Source organism: Camelus ferus, chromosome 19 (genome assembly GCF_009834535.1).
Source record: "Camelus ferus isolate YT-003-E chromosome 19, BCGSAC_Cfer_1.0, whole genome shotgun sequence".
Taxonomy (NCBI): domain Eukaryota; kingdom Metazoa; phylum Chordata; class Mammalia; order Artiodactyla; family Camelidae; genus Camelus; species Camelus ferus.
The window spans coordinates 35,187,335-35,210,584 of NC_045714.1; the positions used below are offsets into that span (position 1 = coordinate 35,187,335).

At 37.3% G+C, this 23,250-nt stretch overlaps 1 protein-coding gene, 1 non-coding gene and 1 pseudogene across 2 annotated transcripts; 1 reads left to right on the forward strand and 2 right to left on the reverse strand.

Annotated features, from left to right (window-relative positions):
• Positions 1–1,341: 1,341 nt before the first annotated feature.
• Positions 1,342–6,005, reverse strand: DEFB116 (defensin beta 116). The gene is made up of 2 exons (XM_014565895.2): positions 5,948–6,005; positions 1,342–1,655 (listed from the first exon to the last, which is right to left on the reverse strand). Exons 1-2 carry the CDS (start codon positions 6,003–6,005, stop codon positions 1,417–1,419), a joined length of 297 nt encoding a protein of 98 aa, XP_014421381.1. The 3' UTR covers positions 1,342–1,416.
• A 13,028-nt stretch (positions 6,006–19,033) lies between these two features.
• LOC116658055 lies at positions 19,034–19,140 on the reverse strand. The gene has a single exon (XR_004313258.1). It is a non-coding gene; the product is annotated as a U6 spliceosomal RNA (small nuclear RNA).
• On the forward strand, positions 19,087–20,196 carry LOC116657803 (annotated as a pseudogene).
• Positions 20,197–23,250: the final 3,054 nt, after the last annotated feature.

The following is a 23,250-nucleotide window of genomic DNA, read 5'->3' on the forward strand; positions in this document are numbered from 1 at the left end:
CAAGCCTCTAATCTCTGTCAAACATGTCTGAATGTCACTGAATCTCAAACCTCTCAACATTATCGAATTTTTCTATTAAGCTTCTAAGTCGCATAAAAATTAAAATCCAACTATATAAATTGGTCATTTAATGAGTGCATGGACTTTGACCCATTGGTTTGGGCTGGGATTGTCATTTGTCTAATAATGAGAAATACAGGTAAAGTGTCTATGATGAAAAAGAGAGAAGACAGGAAAGATGGCAAAGAAATATTATGGGGCAGGTGACAGAAGAAGAACGCCCCCCCCCCCAAATGGCTAAAAAAGTAGCACGCAGAGACCAGGAGCCAAGGCAAACAAGAATTTCAAGGAAGGATTAAGGGCAGTGCAGTGAATGGGTAGCTAGAGGCAAAGTAAATGGTAAAAACATAGAAACGCTAAAGTTTTTCAACAAGGAAGGCATTGGTGAATAAAATCTGTGCCCTTTCAGTGATGTGATAAGCATAAAAGCCAGATTTCTCTTAGTTGAGGTGGAGTTAGGAAACTGGAACTTAGGGAACTTAGTTGAGAACACTAGTTTTAGAAGTTTGGGTTCAAAAAAGGAAAGAGATGAGACAGCCGTGGAAAAGGAGGATACATAACACAATGAAAATTCCATAGCATGTCAAATACTAGTTGTGACTGAGTTTGCAGTGGGAAAACAATATTCCTCAGTCCTCAAGAATGAAGGGATCGTAAAGTTCATCAGGTAAAGTGTTCATTCCAAATCCTTCTCAAGCACGATAATCACCACCATCTCTGCCCCATACCCAGAAATTTTCCTCCAGCCTCAAAACTGGCCAAGTCCCCAGAGACAAGCCTGCTTATTCTACTTTCCAACAGCTCTATCATTTAGACTTAGAAAACTTTGTTCTAATTTGTTCAGTAGATTCCTACACTCCATTCCAGCCATCCTTCTGTCTGGTTCTGGCTTTTCCTGAAGACACCATGTCATATCAAATATATCAGGATAGTTTTCTGAATGTAAAAGCCAACCTTATTGTCCCTGTCCCGATCCTTCAATGTTTACTCAGGGGACTCAGTGATCTCCCCTACATGTTCACTGGATGATCCAGACTCAATCCAGTTTTCACCTTCCCTCTGCAGCCTCCAGAACAAATCACAGCCCTCTTCGTGGTACCAAAGCAGAGCAGAAACATGATCTCCTCCCTTTCTTCAACATCTACGGAGCTATCCTAGCATCTTACTTGCTTTTTCGGTCAGTGCCCTTTCCTGTACTCCGTGGCTCCCCAGCTCCCAGGCTAACTTACCCCTGTCTAGTAATGACTGCTAACAGATGAAAGACACACACGTGAAAAGGAATGCATTTTTATGGGAAGAGTGTTCCAGCTGGGAGAGGAGTTACCCCAGGAGGGGGGAAGTTGATGATACTCAAATTTACGAGTGGCTTGAAGGGTTTCTAAGTGATAAGTTGGAGTTGGAGTCATAACCATTCTTTACATTGTTAGAACTGGCTATTTTCATAGAAAATTTCAGGCAGCACTTTTGATCGTTCAGACAGCCTAAGTATTGGATTTCATATTTTCTGCAGGCATTTCGGCACATGCCGTCATATAGCTGGCATGGATTCCAAGGCTCTTCTTGGCTCTTGCCGTAGAAGGATCTGAACAGGCCACCTGGGAAAAACATAGCTATATTTAGTTTCTGTGCGGCAGTGGTAATAGGAATGGGAAGGCATGATTTAAAGACGAGCCCTAAGAATATTAAGAGCACAGATCTGGAATCAAAAGCACCTCAGTTCAAATCGGAGCTGTGTCATTAGAGCTTTTTATCCTTGAACAAGTTACCTCAGTTCTCTGGTCCACCATTACATCATCTTCACAACAGGCATAATAATAACGCCAACTTCTTAACGATTTTATGATGACGAAATTAACACAGATACTAGGCTTAGAAAAGTATCTGGCACTTAATAAGAAGTAATTAAATATTGGGCAGTGGGGCTGATATGACAGTCTTTTCCTGAAAGTCCAGCACTTCAAGGGCTGCCACCGTGAGCACATATTGGACATGTCCTCAAGTGCCCGCACAGGTGCCTACTCCTCACCCAGCTCTCATCAGAGATTGCCAGGATCTACTCCGAGGTGGGACACACTTATTTGAGTGCCTACATGCCTTTGTAGTTTGAAACATTTGAGCAAATATGTACCATACATACTTCTCTTTGTACATTGGCTCTGCAAAAACAGACACTGTATGTACATGCGTAGAGCAACAGCAACACACACACAGGCACACGTGTGCAATAAGTTGAGCCTATACACATATACCCACATATGGCTAAAGCCCATTTGTGAATACTGATGGCTACGCATCAGTCATTTAGATAAGTGCACGTGTATACAGGCCCTTCAGCTGAAAATACCCCAGTGACAAAGTTTGTGACACTTAGCATTCTATGACTATTAGTCATGGGTAGTATTAGTTATCTGTTGGGTCTTTCAAAGACAAAGGAGCCATTAGAAAGAAAATAATGCTAACGATCACTACCATGCGTCCAGCATCTACTATATGCCAGGCATTTTGCAAATGACATTTCACTGAACCCTCATAAAATCCTTCTGGTATCTCCATCCTTTAGATGAAAACACTGAGACTCAAAGAGAGACCTTGTCGATCCACATTCCCCTAGTTGGTACTTGACCAAGCTAAAATTAAATTTCTGGTCTACATAAGAGACCATGCTCTTTCTTCTCAGTGTCATGTTGCCCCTCTGTGTGGTAGAATTTCTAGGGGAGGGTGGCACCTTCCTGCATGATGTCTGCAGGCATAAGGCCTTCTACAGCTTTCAACAGATAGCTCAAAACCCATCGTTCAGTACTCAAGGACCTTTTCAATCATCTACCCATCCCTTTATTCCACATCGATTTATCCACACTCACTCTGTGCCAGGCCATGTATCCAGTGCTATGCATGAAGGGGCCTCCAGTGCCCACCCACATTAATAAAAATTGGAAAAAGCATGTTTAATGTTATTTCCTACATGGAAAAAAACCCTTTATTAATTTTTTTTGACAAGAGGAAATAAAATTTTCAAAGTTTAGGTAAAGTCAGAGAATGAGACTAATGTAGGAAACGGAGTGAGACCGTGATGTTGGAGCATGGATGAAGGGCTGCCATTTTTTACCTCTTTCCTCTGGTTAACCAGCAAACTGGCTGAGGAAGCAGCAACTGAGTGCCTGCTCTGGATCTGAGTGCCAGTTTCTGGGGCAGTTTATATACACACCAGTACCAAAGTGCTATGGGGCGTATGCTACTGAGGCATTTTTTTCCCCTCTCATTCTCTGACTTTACCTAAACCCCATCATGGAATCTAGCTCTCTTTTGGCACCATCTTAGTTATAGGAGGTGCAAGGGGGCTCCCCAGAGTTACACACGCACTCTTCTGGCTAGCATCTGAACTGGAGGACTTCCCTTCTCTCCCAAACACACTGCATGGAAACTGGGACACCCAGGAGCTCCTCTTAGTGGTCACCAGAGGATGGATGGGAACATGGATAGCAAGAGTGAGGATCAGGCAAGTTGACTTTTCCTCTCCACATGGAAGCAGGTCAAGACAGCCCCAGGAGAATTCTGCTAATAGTGGCTTTAAAAATGAAGATTTGTCATAGATATTTATAGCTTCTCACTCCTGCAACTGTTCTGACTCTATATTGCCCGGTGTCATAAGTTGTAACACCCAAGTTAATGTAACACATCAAGTTAACACCTTTGATGATCCTTCCATCTTCAAATTGAAGTCAGAAGAGACTGGATCTTGAATCCCAGCATTGCTCCTGACCTCTGGACCTCTGGACCTGGTCTCCCCAAGAGAGAAATGGGAATGAGAGAGCTTGTACCAGATCAGAAAATCTCAACTGTGTTTGTGAAGAAGGAGATTAATAAGATACGTCATACTTTGTAGTAACCTGGGAAGTTTTTAAGTATATTCACATCAAATCTCTAGAGATTCTGATTTAATCAGTCCTAGGGAGAAGCCAGAGCAAGGGTGCTTTGCAAGAGTTTCGCAGAAAATACTTCTAAGCTTTTGCTTGAATTGAGAGCCACAACCCTGCCTGACCTTCTCACGTTCACCCATGGACATTGTCCAGCTCATTTTTCCACACTGTTTTAAGAGCAAATTAAAATATCTTAAATCAAAAACCAAAACATAATGTTTTTGACTCTTCCTAAGAGCTCCATCCAGAGTCAAAATCAATGTGACACATGATTGCTCTGCCACATGTGCGCCCCAAACATGATCCTCTTCCGTCCACCTTCTACTGTTTTTCCTACTTATATACATCAATAAACATTTACCAAAATCTATCCTTTGCAAAGCACTCAGCTCAGTACCAGTAATACATAAATTTAAAAGACTGAGGCTTGGCTTTCAAAAAGTTTAATTTCCTATGTATATGTCTGGGATGATGAAAGGAAAAAATGGCTTTGATTGTCCCAGAAAAGTTTGTCCAGAACTGTTCCTGCCCATAAATTCCACCTGGTGAAAGTATTAAATAGTTATTAAGGAAGCAGCACCGTGTACCACTTTTGAAGCATTGAGTCCTGTCTTCCTTTTTTGTTGTGTGTTTTGCAAACCTACCTGTGGTTTCTACGGTTCCCACGTGGGAACTGAGCTTTCCTGAACATGAGAACAAGAGTATCTCAAGTAAATAGGATGAAACAGGGTGAGAAATAAGGGATAGGTGAATGTGAAGTAGGAAGAAGACGAGGAAGGGAAGGAGAGGGGGAGGAGAAGAAGGAGAGGGGGGAGGAGAAGAAGGAGAGGGAGGAGAAAGAGGAAGAGGAGAAAATGCTAGACACGATGACTGTGAACTCAATCCCAAGAAAGGAGAAGCAACCTTGGTTTTCTGCAGGGTTGTGCTGAGACTACCCCCATGGCCCTCTGTACATTCCGAGGTTTTGTGGAACACCCTTGTGGATATTCCAGCTCCCTGATTTCATTTATCCTCACTGCCTACAGTTATATCTGCTGCTCTTCAGTGCCCCTGAAAATCACAATCAAGAAGCTTTTTTAAGAATTTGAAAATATGAGTGAATATTTTTCATCCAGCATCCATTCTCCTCATTTCAACAGACACAGCTCTGTGTGATGAATTTGACTGTCCTACTCAACTTTATTTACCCCCAAACTCAGGCTAAGCCAACCCCTGCCTACATAACCTCCACACATGCCCTGCTTGAATACACACTGGTGTGAACCAAACACTTATCTGCAACTCCCAGCCCTATCTCTTCGGATAACCACATAAGTCTCAATTATAAAACTTAACACAAACATAACACTAGACAAGCCACCCAACCCCAGTTCATAGCATCTATCCAAAATACAGCCCAACAACATACTTCGCTCTACACTCACTCTCAGTTCTACTCAATTCCACCCCCAGCTCAGTTCAATGATAAGTACCATTGTCTCTCCAAGCTCCAACAAAACATTAGTCCAGCCCAATTCTGTACATAGAATTGCTCATCCCCTCCTGATCCCCACTCATTTTTTCAAATTACTCTGTCTCTAAGGTCACATACCATCCCCACAACAACTCACTCTCCAAACTCCAAACTACCATTGATTCCTCCTATAACTCCCCAACTTGGATCTAATCTCTCACAAACAATCCATGAATCAAGCTTCCATCTCAATTGCAGCATTACCTGAAATGCGTCATGCTTCAACATGCCACTACCCCAGGAATAACAGGAACAACAGCCTCTTAAATTTGACTTGACAGAGCAAAACCAGGGGAGATCTTGACATGAGATGAACCTTGGGGGTAACATCCGAAATCTGAGACCAGATAAGCTTTAGGTTGTGCCTACTATATGTGAGTAGGAGTTATCTGAGAGGTTACCAAGATACCAATACCACAAGCGAGACCCCAGAACATTTGAGGGAGGCCTGAGTTACCTGGAGTCTTATGAACCAGGATCAGAAGGATGGAAATGGTCATTAAATAAGGCTTCATGACTGACCTGTCCAGGGAGAATGGAGGGCTGTGTTGCAGGGGACTGAATAGATGTCATTGCAGCAGGACAGTGCCCTCCCTTTATTAGTTTTGGAAATGGGCCAGGGTTGTGTTCAGTGAACTAAAAGGGATGAGACATACTTGGGTCAGCCAGGCAGAAGGATTACATGTATCACACAGCTGAGCTGGGCACTCTGTGTAAGTGTGGAAGGTTTGCCAGCAGCACTCATGTCAAGGTGGGCTTTTCTTTCCAGTAAGAAACAAAGGCAAATGAGAGCCAGTTGGCATTTTGTGTGAGATAAATTTAAATGAATGAATGAATCAATTGCTCAAACAAGCAAGCAATGGAAAAACTAATACATAATTACAAGAAATAAAGAATCCTTTTTTAAACATTTGTATTTATTCTCTTGATGGTGGAATGCCCTGCTCTATCAGCTATACTTACTGTATATCCAGTCTTTTACTAGGCATCATGGACAAAAAAGGAGGAGACTAAGGAGGAAGGGGCAGGGGAGGAAGAGAAGGAGAAGGGGAAGGAAGGGTAGGGAAGGAACGGGGGAAATGAAAGGAAAGAAGAAGAAAGAAAAGATGGGGAAGAAGAATGGAAGGGAAAGTATAAATGGAGGAACAGAGGAAGAGACATGAGGCAAAAATAATGGCAATTCATATTTACCTTGAATCTATCATATGCCAGTTTCTGTCCCAAATACCGTGGTATAGATATGAACACTTACTACAATGCTATAAAGTTAAATAGTAATTTCCACTTCATAGATGAGGACAAGAAAGTTTGTAGAGATGTTGTAACATTTCAAGACACACATCTAATGAGGCATAGAGTCTAAAATAGAAATGTTATCTGTCTGACAGTATATACCTTTGAAATTTCTCATTCTTTCTATAACGGAAGGGCAGAAAATGAGAAGTAAGACAAAAACATATCCAAGTTGCTAAAAATCAGAGGCTAATCACTGTTTAAGGCAATAACTTTAGCTGGAGGAATTCAGTGCTCATCCCTTGAGAAGTGGGAATGAAAGAATATTCTAGAGGAGGCCACGCTGACTTTTTATTCTAATGACTCATATGGGAGGTGGGGTCTAGTCTTTTGAATGACAGTCTAGAAATGAGTGAAAATGCTCTTTCAGAAGTCTAGGATAGGATTTTCACAACTTAACATGACAAGGCAAATGGAACTGGATTAACCCTCCCCAAAGTAAATGGAATTGTACTAGCCATCCCACTGCAAGAAACTATAACACTGGAAAAAAATAAAGAATAACTGTTTCAGATGTTGAATTAAACATAGAGCAGGAATGAAAAAGAAACCTACAAAATGTGAGAAAATATTTGCTAGTCATGTATTTGATAAAGGGCTAATATGCAAAATATATGAACTTACCAACAACAACAACAACAACAACAAAAACCAAATCATATAATTTTAAAAATGGACAAAGGACCTGAATATATATTTTTCCAAGGAGATTTTCAAATGGCCAACAGGTACAGGAAAATGTGCTCAAAGTCACTGATCATCAGGGAAATGCAAATCAAAACCACAATGAGATATCACCCCACACCTGTTCGAATGACTGTTTTTAAAAAGATAAGAGAGAACAAGTGCTGACCAGGATGTGGAGGAAAGGGAAACTTTGTTCACTGTTAGTGGGAATGTAAATTGGTTCAGATACTATGAAAAACAATATGAAAGTTCTTTATAAAATTAAAGGTAGAACTACCATGTGATCCAGCAGTTTCACTTCTGGGTGTATATCTGAAGGAAATGAAATCACTGTCTCGAAGAGATAGTTGCACCTCCATGTTAATTGCAGCCTTATTTCCAATAGCCAGACAGAAGCAACCAAAGTGTCCATCAACTGATGAATGAATGAAGAAAATGTGGTGAATATACATAAAGGCAGAACGGGACTATAATTTCTGAAAAAAAGGGAAACAAAAAAGGTTATGTATGGTTGCTCCAGATTTCTTCCTAGAGACACGTTATGAACTGTGGTGTAAGGAAGGGGAGCTCAAACAGACCTGAAGATCTCACTCAACTGAAGAGATAAAGATCAGAATTCAGGTGTACTGAAGTGGCTGGAATTCGTGAAGACACAGCAAGAAGACGACTGGGCAGAGAAGAAAATCCAGAAATCTGCATTGAGGTCTCCTTGAATCTTTGACTAAATATTAAGTTGCTTATGCACAAAGCAGGACTCCATGAGGCCTGGCAAAGAACAACTAACAGGGAAAGAGAAAGTTCCAGTACAAGAAGATTTCCAACTCAAAAGCTCAAAAATGGAAGATTTTTAAGCTCCGAGTATTCAGTGTGGATTTACCTGGTGGAGCATTCCAAATATAAAACAGAAGTACCCAAAATACTACATATTGGGATAGAACTAATCTAGCACCAGAGGAAAGTCTACTCTAGTCCAGTCCTAACAAATAAACCTTAAAAATATATACCTTGAAAGGATCAAATTTATCTACTAGTAAGCTTATTGCTGTAACAAAACACAACATTGCTTTCTGGTAGGCAGCAGAATCTGGGTGCTCAATAACAAAGCATCAGTAATAGGTAACACACAGTCAAAATTTACTAGACACTTAGAGAGGCGGGAAAAAAAGGAAGAGAAAACCAGTCAATATATACAAAGCCAGAAATGACAAAAATAATGGAATTAGCAAAATCTTTTAAAGAGCTGTTAAAAGTATGTTTAAGAGAGACTACTTCCAGTTATAGTAGCTGAGGCTAGATGATTCTCCATTGCAGAAAACAAGTTTAAAACTGGACAATATTATTTTAAACAAATAGTTCAGTTCACTTGAAAATGGCCAGTGATAGGCAACAACTTGATAAGTGTTTAATCATGAAAAACTGCTAGTGCAGGAGGTACCAACAATGATTTGTGCCCTTTCTGCCTAAGAATGTTCCCATCCCTCCAAGTGTGGGCAGTAAAAACAACTTAGCTTTATTGGCTAGAGGAAAAAGGCTGGGGAGTGTGGTGTCCATATGGGCTTTGAAAAGCTCTGACACATTCACGCATGCAAAGAAACAAAAAAGTATGACTCATACACGGGAAAAAAACAGAAAGTGTTCCAAAAGGAGCCCATACTGTGGACCTTCTAGACAATGACTTTAAATAAACTGTTTAAAATAAGTCCAAACAGGAAGAGGAAACCATGTCTGAAGAACTAAATGAGACACAAATAAAAGAAAAGACATTCTGTGTTCATGGATTGGAATACTTAATATTTTTATTATTTCTTTTTTTATTGAAGGATAGTCGGTTTACAATGTTGTGTTAATTTTGGGTGTATAGCATAGTGACTTGTATATATACTCCTTTTCATCATTATAGGCCATTACAAGGTATTGAGTATTGTTCCCTGTGCTATACAGTAGGATATTGTTGCATAGGCACATGAAAAAATGCTCAATAGCACTAATTATCAGAGAAATGCAAATCAAAACTACAATGAGGTATCACCTCACACCAGTCAGAATGGCCATCATTCAAAAATACACAAATGACAAATGCTGGAGAGGCTGTGGAGAAAAGGGAACCCTCTTACACTGCTGGTGGGAATGCAGTTTGGTGCAGCCACTGTGGAAAATAGTATAGAGATTCCTCAAAAGACTAGGAGTAGACGTACCATATGACCCAGGAATCCCACTTCTGGGCATATATCCAGGAGGAACTCTACTTCAAAATGACACCTGCACCCCAATGTTCATAGCAGCACTATTTACAATAGCCAAGACATGGAAACAGCCTAAATGTCCATCAACAGATGACTGGATAAAGAAGATGTGGTGTATTTATACAATGGAATACTATTCAGCCATAAAAACTGACAACATAACGCCATTTGCGGCAACATAGGCTCCTGGAGAATGTCATTCTAAGTGAAGTAAGCCAGAAAGAGAAAGAAAAATACCATATGCAATTGCTCGTATGTGGAATCTAAAAAACAAACAAACAAACAAACAAAGCATAAATACAAAACAGAAATAGACTCACAGACATAGAATACAAACTTGTGGTTGCCAAGGGGGCGGGAGGTGGGAAGGGATAGACTGGGATTTCAAAATTGTAGAACAGATAAATAAGATTATACTGTATAGCACAGGGAAATATATACAAGATCTTATCGTAGCTCACAGAGAAAAAAATGTGACAATGAATATATATATATGTTCATGTATAACTGAAAAATTGTGCTCTACGTTGGAATTTGACACAACATTGTAAAATGATTATAAATCAATAAAAAATGTTTTTAAAAATATTATATATATAATACTTAGTATCTACAAACACCAAACTCCCAACTTAACTGGTCTCCACCCCTTTCACCCCTGGTAGCCATAAGTTTGCTTTCTATGTTTGTGAGTCTTTATTTTGTAAATAAGTTCATTTGTGTCCTTTTTTTTGAAAAAAAAAAAAAAAAGATTCCACATATAAGTGATATCATATGATAGTTTTCTTTCTCTTTCTGGCTTATTTCACTTAGCAGAATGATCTCCAGGTCCATCCATGTTGCTGCAAATAGCATTATTTAATACTTAATATTTTTAAGATATCAGTACTACCCAAAGCAACCTACAAATTCAGTGCAATCTCTCTCAAAATCCTAGCAATTTGGGATGCAAGAACAGAAAAAAATCCATCCTAAAATTCATATGGAATCTCAAGGGGCCCTGGATAGCCAAAATAATCTCAAAAAAGAACAAAATTAGAAGCCTCATACTTTGTGATTTTAGAACTTACTACAAAGCTACAGTAATCAAAGCAGTGTGTGACTAGCATAAAGGCAGACATACAGACCAGTTGAATAGAACAGAGAGCCCAGACATATATCCTCATGTACATGCTCAAATGATTTCCAGCAAGGTTGTCAAGAGCATTCAATGGGTTTTAAAAAAAGTTTTCAATAAATAGAACTGGGAAAACTAGATATCCACATGTAAGAAAAAAAATCAGAAGGGGAGAATGAAGAGTTAGTGTTTAATAGATTCAGAGCTTGTCTAATACTAACGTTATTCTAGTCAAGTGTAACTTTTTGAGCCCAGCTGTTTAATCACCAGATCCTAAACAAGCATGATTGCTTCCCACTTCTAAAATATACTCACCCTCAGTCTTCTACATCTGATAGTTTTATTCCCAATGCTAACTTAATATAGTTCACTAATGGATCTTGTATGAGAGACACACAGGGAAACATAAAGGCATATTATGCAATAGTCAGTCCTCATAAGGTTTTTAGAGGCTTATGTTCTCACAAACATATAATCAGTCAAGTAGCAGCACTCTTGGCTATTACTTGAGCTTTCAAATTAACCATCAGTCTTAAAGTGAATATTTATAAAGATAGGAAATATGTGTGTGGGATCTGCATACTAAAGACCAAATTTGGAAAAATAGAGACTTTCTAACATCAATGAGAACTAAAATGTTAATGGGAACTAATAGCTGATTTATTAGAGTCATTGATTTATGTAATTCATTGTAGAACCCATACAGGACAACAAGATGAAATATCTAAATGAATATACACAAAAATATCCACTAAAGTTTGGACTGGGGAAATTAAAGTCCCATTACTTCTATCCAGGGACACCTATTCACAGTTTCAGAAATATTTAATATGCAGCTCCTCCCAAATTGGAAAGTTGGAATACAAAGGGAGCTAAGAAAAGCACCATAGAACATGGGATTACTCAGTGGTGTTATTCGTCTGTACCTCAATTGTATGCATCCATGGCTTCTTGTATAATCTAAGCAGCAATATCATTCAAATGAAATGAATATAATGAAAATCTTGGAATCATACCATTCCTAAATAAGGACCAGACAATTCAGTAAAATAATACAAAGACGTGTTGTTTGTTAGAAAATGTCTTTATAGGGAACATCTAAGTTATGTCAAGAAAGTCCACTGAGGCCAACATCACCTAGGACCTGGTGGCGAGTGGACATTGTAGAGCTTCTGCCATCAAAGGATAAGAAAGACTGTTCAATAAAGGTATGTGTGGTGCCTGGACAGCCAGAAGTGTTCCCATCGGCTAAAGCAGATCCTCAAATGGTGATCAAAGCCCTACTGAATTATATCATCCAAGTCTTTAGAATTCCTGAACATCTGGAATCCGATAGAGGATTTGTTTTATAGAAAATCAGGGGCTCTGTAAAACCTTACAAATACCAATAACTTATCATACTCCTTATCATTCCCAGTTTTCTGAACAAGTGAAATGAATGAATCTTACCTTAAGGAATTCTTTGGCTAAATTATACAACTGGCTTATGGTGACCAACAGCCTTACCTTGGTTCTATGAAAGTTAAGATTAACTCCCTTTAGCAAGCATGGTATTTCTCTCATTGAGTTAATGCTTGGAAACTCTGAATTTAGAGGTTAAGTGTAGTGCCTTACCTAGTAACAGTGAAAAACACGCCTGATCAAAGGGTTTGCTTGTTTCCCTAGGCTCATTCCACCATCGTGTGGCCAGATGATGGAAGACTTCCCCCTGAGAAGGTATCATCCACATAGACTAGAAGACAGTCCGCAGTAAAGTGTTCTAATGGCAGGCTGCATTGTCATTATGAGAGGGATGTAGGACCCTCCCCAGGTAGGGCTCTAACCAGGTCATGTTGATAGCTCACACCACTGTCAAAGTGAAGGAGCAGCACTGCTGGGTACATAGTTCGCATCAGTGACTGAATGGGTTCTAACTACCATTAAGGACCATATATAACCATGGGTTATATTCCCCAGACAGTAATTTACAATAATATGAAATATATATATATAATATATTATATATAATATAAATATAATATATAAATTATATATATATATAATATAAAAAATATATATATATGCAAGATGAAAGAAAAGAGCCTCTAATGGACTGATGGTAAAAGAGACAAACTGTAACACCAGTGTTACTTTATTTTTAGTTATCTTAACCATTATCATTTTTTGGTTAAACTAAATAATATTTACTTATTTATTTAGGGGTAAACAAAATTTATTCTAGGAAGAGCAACCATTATAATTTTAGTATTTTGTTTTTACCAGTTAAACATGGAGCTTATAGTTTTATTCCCCCTTCTTTAAAAAGTAAGTATCTCGCTCAATCTTACGGAATTTTCTACCAACTAGAAATTGTCCTGAATATGGAGTAAAAGCTCTTCATTTGTCTGTAACACTTCAGACCCACTGGTTGGGTGGTTTAAATTTAAAGGAAATGGAAAATTTCAAATCTTCCACAGACTTAAATCAGTATTACTCAAATGTTAAATAATATAATCTTCAATACCACCTCCTATTGTATTACTAAATATATCTTTTGGAAGGTATATTTATTAATTAATCAAGCAGAATATAACTATACTCAAATTATATTCCACAGGACATTACTACTCATTATCTTTCATAGCCACTGAAGCCTAAAGATGAAGAAAAAATATCTGAACCCAAATGGTGGAAATGGTTTCTCCAAAAGGTTCAACATACATCTTCCCATAAAAGTGAGTTTACCCTGTTTATAACCTAGCCATCTTCAGTCCTCATATCTAAGGCCCCTGGTAAAATTAAATGAACTGTATCTATATCTTAAAATGAGTCCATTTTACTTGTATGCAATAGGCTTTTCCATTTTGGAAAATTTTTACAGAAGGGTTAGAAGGACCATGTTCAAACTAAAAGAGACATTAAGTACTATGTTATGAAGACTCAAAACCAGGACCAGAACTGCAAACTCTTATGATATAGATATACTAACAACTTAATACCTTGAGGCAGTTGCAGAAATGTGTAATTTGGAGGCAAACAGGATAGACTAATCATCTAATACAGGATTTAGCAGTAGGAGAAAAATTAGAATGATACTGAGGATGAATTTGAAATTGACAGCTAAAAATGAAATCTGTTACAATAAAATATAGCTAAGGAATTGTCATAAGCCCTCACCTGTCAAACCAAACAACTAGCTAGTCAACAACTACAGGATATACTTACTAGTACTGAATTACTGGATTGTACCTACTTAAGGGAACAATTAGGTATTGGGCACAGTACTATCTATGGAAAGATGAAAAGATAGTGTAAAAAAACTGATCATATCATAGATTGAAAGCTGAAAATTGGCATTTACAGATTGAAACTCCTTAAAACCTTACCAATATAATATAATTTTCTCCATTACTGACATGGAACAAATGTGTTAGATGAGTGCCTGTCATTTAAGGATCCAGGCACGCAAACAGACAGGTACTATAATTCAGATGTTACTATTGGTATTGACAGTTGTTATAAATGGCAAATTGGATATGTTTGTCCCCAAGATTTGAAACAAGCTGAGCCCACTTCCTCGCAATCTAATAGATTTTTATGTTCCCTCCAATGGGCACCTCATAATGGAACTTTAATAATCAATGATATAATTTATTGGATCTTATATTGGAAGCATTACTTGGGAAGATGAGACTATTTTTTTTTATTAAAAAATTTTTTTGGTGGTGGGGGAGATAATTAGGTTTATTTATTTATTTATTTATTTATTTATTTATTTTTATTTTAGAGGAGGTACTGGGGATTGAACCCAGGACCTTGTGCATGCTAAGCATGCTCTCTACTACTTGAGCTATAACCTACCCCCCAGGGACTATTTCTATAGGCCGTGGTTTAACTTACAAGAATAATATAACTTGCAAAACTGATGAATATGTTGGCCCATCCAAGAAACATTTTTACACAAAGCTTTAGCCTACCACCCCCTACGTGCTGATTATCCACTAGGTATCAATTGGGTTAAGCTAAGAGGAGAACTGACAAATTCTCAAATTGTAAAATGTTTAGAAAAACAAGCTAGTAAAACTAATCATCAATTTGTAAAGCTGTTATGTGATAAAGGAGAATTCTTATGTGTAGCTAATCAAAAATCTGCTTTAACTATATACATCACTAATATGATATTTTCAAAGGCTAGTCACTTAAAACCAATATTCTTTAAAATAAAAAAATCATCCTTTTGTAATATTTATCATGGTTTTATCATGTATACTTATGGGGGCTTGTTGGATGTATAGAATATTAATAACAGCTCAAAGAGAAATCAACAATGCAATGCAAATTGTATGGAGAATCTGCTGTAACAAAACAGTATCAAAAGAGGAAATGATTGTGGGAAACTGAACTTTAACTTAACCTTACTAATGAACTTCAGCTTACTGGGGCATGTTGAAGGATATGACTAATCTTATGTGTAACTTACACTATTAGGGGCCACCCTAGGAGGTACTGATAAAGCATTTTAGAGAATAGAACATCAAAGCAAGTCCAATAAGGAATTATAAAAAACAGGATGTGAGAGTAAGATCAATGTAACTACCGATGCAAATTGGGTTTCTGCAGACTTTTACTAAAAGTAAACAATATTTTGGCTTAAGTATTTTTATTATTCTATTTATCCCTCTATTAGGTTGTCAATAAAAATCCATTCATTATTTTCTTAGTCATATCGCCAGGATTTAAATTATACATCTTTGACTTTAATAAGTATAATACAAACTAGTATCAGAGAAATGCAAATCAAAACTGCAATGAGGTATCACCTCACACTAGTCAGAATGGCCATCATTCAAAAATACACAAATGACAAATGCTGGAGAGGCTGTGGAGAAAGGGGAACCCTCCTACACTGCTGGTGGGAATGCAGTTTGGTGCAGCCACGGTGGAAAACAGTATGGAGATTCCTCAGAAGACTAGGAATAGACTTACCATATGACCCAGGAATCCCACTCCTGGGCATATATCCAGAAGGAACCCTGCTTCAGAATGACACCTGCACCCAATGTTCATAGCAGCACTATTTACAATAGCCAGGACATACAATAAATGTCCATCAACAGGTGACTGGGTAAAGAAGATGTGGTATATTTATACAATGAAATACTATTCAGCCATAAAAACCAACAACATAATGCCATTTGCAGCAACATGGATGTTCCTGGAGAATGTCATTCTAAGTGAAGTAAGCCAGAAAGAGAAAGAAAAATACCATATGAGATCGCTCATATGTGGAATCTAAAAAAAAAAAACCATAAATACAAACAGAAACAGATTCATAGACATAGAATACAAACTTGTGGTTGCCAAGGGGGCAGGGTGTGGGAAGGGACAGACTGGGATTTCAAAATGTAGAACAGATAAACAAGATTGTACTGTGTAGCACAGGGAAATATATACAGGATCTTGTGGTGGCTCACAGCGAAAGAGAGCGTGACAATGAATGTATTTATGTTCATGTATAACTGAAAAATTGTGCTCTACACTGGAATTTGACACAACATTGTAAAATGACTATAACTCAATAAAAAATGTTTAAAAAATTAAAATTAAAATTAAAAAATAAATGTAATATTAATTAGTAAGTTTGCCACTTCTTAGATAATATAAGAGCTTTAAAACAATATAACCCATAAATTCCTCTTTCAAACTATATCTTGTCTTTGTCATGTTTTTATGGTTTAAAACCATGTGATATGAATATTATGTTTTACATACCTAACATTCATTCAGATTTGCTCATAACTTTTTAAATGAACTGTCTTATTGAAGTATATAAACTACATTCTGTAAAGTACAGAAATCAAAATTGTGCAGAGCAGGAATCATTCCAAGGTGCACACACTTGTGTAACCACCACTTAGGTCAAGAAGTAAGATATTACCTGCAACTTAGAAGCCCTGATAGTGTTCCTACCCTGCCCCTATCCACACACCCCTCACCAAAGTTAATCATGCTCCTGAATTTAATTCTCTCATAGATAAGATATCCTAATTGGTTTTGCCTTTATATAAATGGAATTAGACTTAAGTGTGCTTTTGTGTCTGACTGTCTCAGTCATCATTATGTTTGTAAGATTCGTGTGGTAATAAGCATCAGATATTTTCCAGTGTGGAGTCATTAGGAATAATACTACTATGAATATTCTTATCCATGTCATTTTATGCACATATGTAGGCATTTCTGTCGGAGAAATTGGTAGATCATGCATATGTACCTGACGACCTTTTGTACCTACAGTCAAACAGTTTCCCAAAGTGGTTATTACCATTTTAATACATCCCTGCCAATATGTGGTGTTGTCAGTCTTTATTAATTTTAGCCATTCTCACGTGCATGTGTAATGGTAGCTCACTGTGGTTTTAATTTGCATTTCCTTAATAACCAGTGTGATTGAGAGTCTTTTCTTACGATCACTGATCATGTGGCTATTCTGTTTTGCGAAAGGTCTGTTTAATACTTCGGCCTTCTTTCCTCTTGTAGTGTGTCTGAATTTTTCTTAATGATTTGTATGAATTCTTTATATAGCCTAGATACAATATCTTTGTTGATTATGTGTTTTAGAAATAGCTCCCACAATTCTACTGCTTTTCTTTTCACTGTCATAATGATATCTTTTGTTCAGCCAATGTTCCTAGTTTAATGAGGTTCTATTTATCTCTTTTCCTTTGTAGTTAGTAGATTCTGTGTCCTGTTTACAAAATCTTTACTTATGCTAAGGTCATAAAAATATTCTCCTATGTTCCTTCTAGAAACTTAACTGTTTTACCATTTTTATTGAGATCTACAATGCACATGGAATTGTTTTTAGTGGCCAAGTTTCTTTTTTTCTCTGTGGATATCTAATTGATGAAGCACTATTTATTGAAAATACTATCCTTTCTTTTTTATTCTGTTATGTCACTTTTCTCATAAATTAAGTAACCATGTATAACTAGCTCTATTTCCGGACTCTTTATTTTGTTATTTTAGTTTATTTATTTTTGCCTCAATATTACACTTTACCAATTACTGTGGTTTTACAATAAATCTTAACATCCAGGAATATAAATCCTACAACTTTGTTCTTCAGGATTATCTTGACTGTTCTTTCCCCATTTATGTTTAGAAATCTTTGAGTTAGCTTGTCAATTTTCACAAAAACACATGGGATTTTGATAGTGATAACACTGAATCTACGGATCAGTTTGGAGAGTACTGGCATCATGTAGAAGATAGAGCCCTTCATTTGTTTAGTTTTTCTTTAATTTCTCTCAATAATATTCTTTACTGGTTTTCCACATAGAATTCTTATCTTTCTTGAATTTATTCCAAATTATTTGATTTTTTTATTCCATTGTAAATGTGTTTTTTCTTTTACCTTTCTTTTTTTTCTTTTGCAGAATTTTTTTGTGCACTTACTTAAATAATTTTTCTTAAAAAGGGAGAAAATAGCTGAAGTATTCCTAATAACTCTTTTCTTTACTGAGATATAATTGATGTATAACATTGTATAAGTTTGAGGTGTACAGTGTGTTGATCTGATACACTGATGTACTGTAAAATGACTATCATGGCAGTGTTTGCTAATGCCGCCATCATACTCCATAGTTTCTTTTTTCTGGTGAGAGCATTCAAGATCTACTCTCTTAGCAACTTTCAAATATATGATATTAACTCTAGTCACCATCTTGTACATTAGATCCCCAGAACTTGTAACAGTAAGTTTGTACCCTTAACCAACATCTCTTCACTTCCGCCTACCCACCCTCAGCCCCTGGCAACCACTCTTCTCTGTTTCTACTGTATGGTCTAACTTCATTTTCTGATGACTTTTGATCTGTATCCAGAAAAGCTGATGAACTTTCTTATTAATTCTAATAATTTATTTGTAGATTCTTCTTAATTTTCTACAAATACATGCAGGTGGGAGCTAATTCCTACTTGCCAGGGGTTTTGTGAGGTTATGAAGGATAATGACGATGATTGCTAACAATTAACGAGCACCTACTATGTTTCAAGAGTTTTTGTTCTTTCCAAAGAACAACTTTCAAAAGTGAACTGAAATGTAAACTGCAGTGTTAGATTGTCTTCAGCTCTTTAGAAAGTTAAACATAGTCAGAAGACTAAGAAGCTCTGGAGGATGAGTTGCTAGCCCAGCCTCTATTTATGATAGATGTTTTAATTGAAGAAAAATATGGAACGTTTCACGACTTTGCATGTTAACCTTGCATAGGGGCCATGCTAATCTTCTCTGGATCATTCCATTTTTATTACATGTGCTGCCAAAGCCAGCGCTACGATGGGGATGAATTTAGAGAAGCAGGGTCTGTCCAAGATGGAGAAACCAGCATCTATTTGGACTCTGCACAAAATTTCAAGGTATTTGTGAGTACTGTCTGTTCCCATAAGCACTTAGACAACCTGTGGGAAGGACACCATGGCAGCACGGTTCTATTTGCCTGGATGCATACTTGAATATCATGTCTCCTTTTGAGCTCAAGAGGGATACTCAGGAGAAAAAAAAAGTGCAAAGAAGGACAGCTCAAGCCTCTTTCAACACATTGCTAGATTTTGGAGGAGCTGCTAGATCTGATGTAGACCAAGAGGAAGTTGTGGATGAAAGAGCCAGGCAGGATGTGGGATCATTGTTGAGTCTGATCCATGAAATCTTGGACTTTGATCAAGCTCAGCAGATAAAATGCTTTAATAGTAAATTGTTCCTATGCAATATCTGTTTCTGTGAGAAACTGGGTCGTGATGTGCCTTGGAGTGCAGGCAAGTGAACTGCAAAGCCTGTCTGAAGAACTCTTTTGGAATCCAGATCAGAGATGGTCAAGTTCAGTGATACCTCAGCTACCCAGAACTCAACTGCCCCTTGGTGGCCACTCCTAGCCAGGTCAAATGACTAGTGGAAGCAAAGCAAGCTGGTCATGACCAGTTTCTTCTCCAGTCCACCTTGGACCCAAAACAGATGTGATGCCCTGCCCTTCCCATGCTGCCAGCTGCCTAGGATGCAGGAGCCTGCATCTGCTCCAGCTGCAATTTTTACCTTCTGTACTTTATGCAAATTGACCTACCATGGGGTCTTTTCATGAAGGATGACTGCAGGCTTATAAAATGAATATGTGCAAGCAGATAAGACCAATAAAAGATTTGGGGAACAAAGGTATGGTAAGAGGGTTATTCTGAAGGCACTGGAAGAAAAGGAAAGTATGGAGTGGCTGCCGTGTTGTGGAACTCCCATAGAGAAATTAGATGGATGTGACAAGATGACATGTACCGCCCGTGTGCGACACGTCTGCTGGATTGGCTTCTCTTTCTAGAGCAAATTCTTATAAAACATTTCACTGATCCTGACATATAACATTACCTTGGGTATGGTTAGCTTCTTTCAGTAGAGGGCAATGCCCAGAGACAGAGTCTGCTATGAGTTTCTGATATTATATCATCCTCACATTTTTAGATATATCCAGATCACTCCTTGTATATTTTTAACACATGATTAAATTTGGTTATCTACAATTTTATTTGGAATTTTGGCATATACATACAGACAGATATGGTCTATTGTTTTCTGTTCTTTATTGTTCTTAGCTGGTTTTGAAATCAACATAATATTAACCTAAAATCATCTGAGCACCTTTTTTTTTTTTCCATCTAAGCAACTTTTACATTTCCTCTATTTTCTGGAACAACTTGTGTAAGACAGAAATTAATTGTTCCCTCAAGGTTTGCGAGATCTGAGGTGACCATATGATTTATCCATAATTAATGTAAACAGGACACTTTCAAGAATAAAGGAGAGCATTATTAATAATTATGCCATGGCAAGAGAGTGTGAACAAAGACTCTTCTAAGCAAAACAAACTAGAACTCAGTGTTAACACTTTATAAGTGTGGGACCTGGTGGGAGGAGAGGTCTCTTAGTGCCATGTCGGGATCTTCATGCTTGGTTGATCTATTCAGGTTTTCATTACTTGCAGCACTGCTTTTGATGGATTCGTTTTCTTTGAAGTATTTTCAGATTGATTATGCATATTTGCTCGTCATAGAGCAAAGTGTTCCGTAAAGCTGGCATGCCCAAAGCACTATGTGTAACTTTTATATCCTTTCAATCTCTTTCAGTCTAGCACAGTCCCCATTTTGTCACACACTGACTTGTTGAAGACATTGGGCCAGTTGTTGTTATGGTGACCCACTTACCTGTTTTTCTTTAGTTTGTTCACCAATATATCATGCAAATAGGAGGTTAGTTCTAAGGGTTTTACCGATTCAAGTTAATATTTTTGGCAAAAATGCATCAGAGGTGAAGCTGTGTCCTTTAGATGACAACCCATCGGGAGTCACCTAATATCTGGATGTCATTTAATGTTCAGATTCATAACTGAGTTAAAGTGATGACTGTTCTTTTCATTGAGCTTCACTGAGAAACCACAGTTCTGGTTTTCTCCTTTATATTCAAGGTAATCTATATGATGCTACTTTTGCCTACACAAATGTCTGATTCCATGCTGATGATACACTTCATGGTTTTATCACAAATTCTAGTCCTTGACTGAGTCAATAAATTCTTTAGGATTTGCAAGATACAACTCTAGATTAGAACTTTCCCTTATGAACTAGATCTATTCGGTTGCTAGACATACAGCTCCTACTAGAGACACAAGATAAATACTTAACTCGTTCAAATGAGTTACCGGTTTCCAAAGTCAGTTTTTTTAGTGGTTGCCTCAAATGGTAATATATGAGTTTTTCTGGTTATCCATCTCTGAACATCATTACATAATCATGTCTTTTCACTGATTCAGTGTATTTCAGTCAGTTATATTTGGCTTTATTTTTGATGCTCAACATGGTCATAACTTTAAGTAGAAATTTCTTCCAGCTGGTTCCTATGTCCTTTTGAATGACATATTTATTAGTGTTTTAAATAAGTCTAAGCATTAGGTCTGATAAGAAGTGCAATTTCAAAATAGTGGTAAGCATAAGTGATATCGCAAAGTATATTTTTAACTGTTTTTTTGCTTTTGTTTTGGGGGGAGGTAATGGGGTTATTTATTTATTTATTTATTTAGTTTTTAGTAGAGCCGCTGGGGGTTGAACCTAAGACCTCGTGCGTGCTAAACACGAGCTCTGCCACTGAGCTATATCCTCCCCTCTTCAAGGTATATTTTTTAATATGGTATAAAATTATTTTTATTTCTATTGGTGATAAAGGCAAATGGTAGCTAATACTAATGAATTTATTGAACAAATTTGTAAATCAAGGAAATGTTCATATTTCAACTAGAGATTAGTGATAATAAAGACATTATTCTCCATTTGTGTACATAGTCCTCAATTTATGAACATGTACTAGTGGGAAAAGCTTTGGTCTCAGAGTGAAAAACCCTTGGTATAGCAATCTAGTGCTGCACATTCTTCTTTTTTCCTGTTTTATTTAGATATATTTGACATATAACATGTATTAGTTTAAGGTGTACAACAAAATGATTTGATATATACATATATTGAGAAATGATTACCACAATTAAGTTTAGTTAATATCCATCACCTCACATAATTGCAGTTTTTTTCTTGTGATGAGAATTTTTTTTATTTAATTTTTATTTTTTATTTTTGTATTTACATATTTTTTGTCAAAGTATAGTCAGTTTACAATGTTGTGTCCATTTCTGGTGTACAGCATAATGTTTCAGTCATACATATACATACGTATATTCGTTTTCATATTCTTTTTCATTATAGGTTACTACAAGATACTGAGTATAGTTCCCTGTGCTATACGATATAAACTTGTTATCTATTTTATATATAGTAGTTAGTATCTGCAAATTTCGAACTTCCAATTTATCCTTTCCCATCCCCTTTATCCCTGGAAACTGTAAATTTGTTCTCTACGTCTGTGAGTCTGCTTCTGTTTTGTGAATATAACTAATTTAATTTTAAATTTAATATAAAGAATTGCAAACTAGACATTTAAGAATCAAAAAAGTTTTTAAAGAACACAGAGCAGTCACAGAGATAGCAGCTGCAGGAATCAGCTGCCACTCCCAGGGCTGGGACAGCAAGAAAGGAGACTGCAGTTACCAAAGCTTAGAAACTTGAAGGAAGAGATCTGCAGAGCTGAAACTCAAACCCCTAAGGAAAGATCCCTCCTCAGCCAAAGCTGGTATCTCTGTGAAGCATAATAAGGCTGGCTCTGTAAATGATGGAAATTACAAACTGGGTCCAGCAGCTGCTGAGGGAATGCCTCGCCACTGTTGGGGTGAAGAAGCCAGGCGAGGGTAATGCTGATGGTGACAGGAAATAGACAGGAAGCCCTGAGGAAACAAATGGGATGGAGCAAGTGTCCCTCTAGCAACCTCTACTGGCAGAGCTTAATGAAGTGACTAGCAAAGAAGA

Excerpts from the sequence above, each read along its gene's own strand:
- DEFB116 (XM_014565895.2), bottom strand. The coding sequence starts at position 6,005 with ATGAAGCCTTATTTAATGACCATTTCCATCCTTCTGATCCTGGTTCAT. Across the intron at positions 1,656-5,947 it reads CCTGGTTCATAAGACTCCAG|GTGGCCTGTTCAGATCCTTC; the intron begins GTAACTCAGGCC and ends TGTTTTTCCCAG.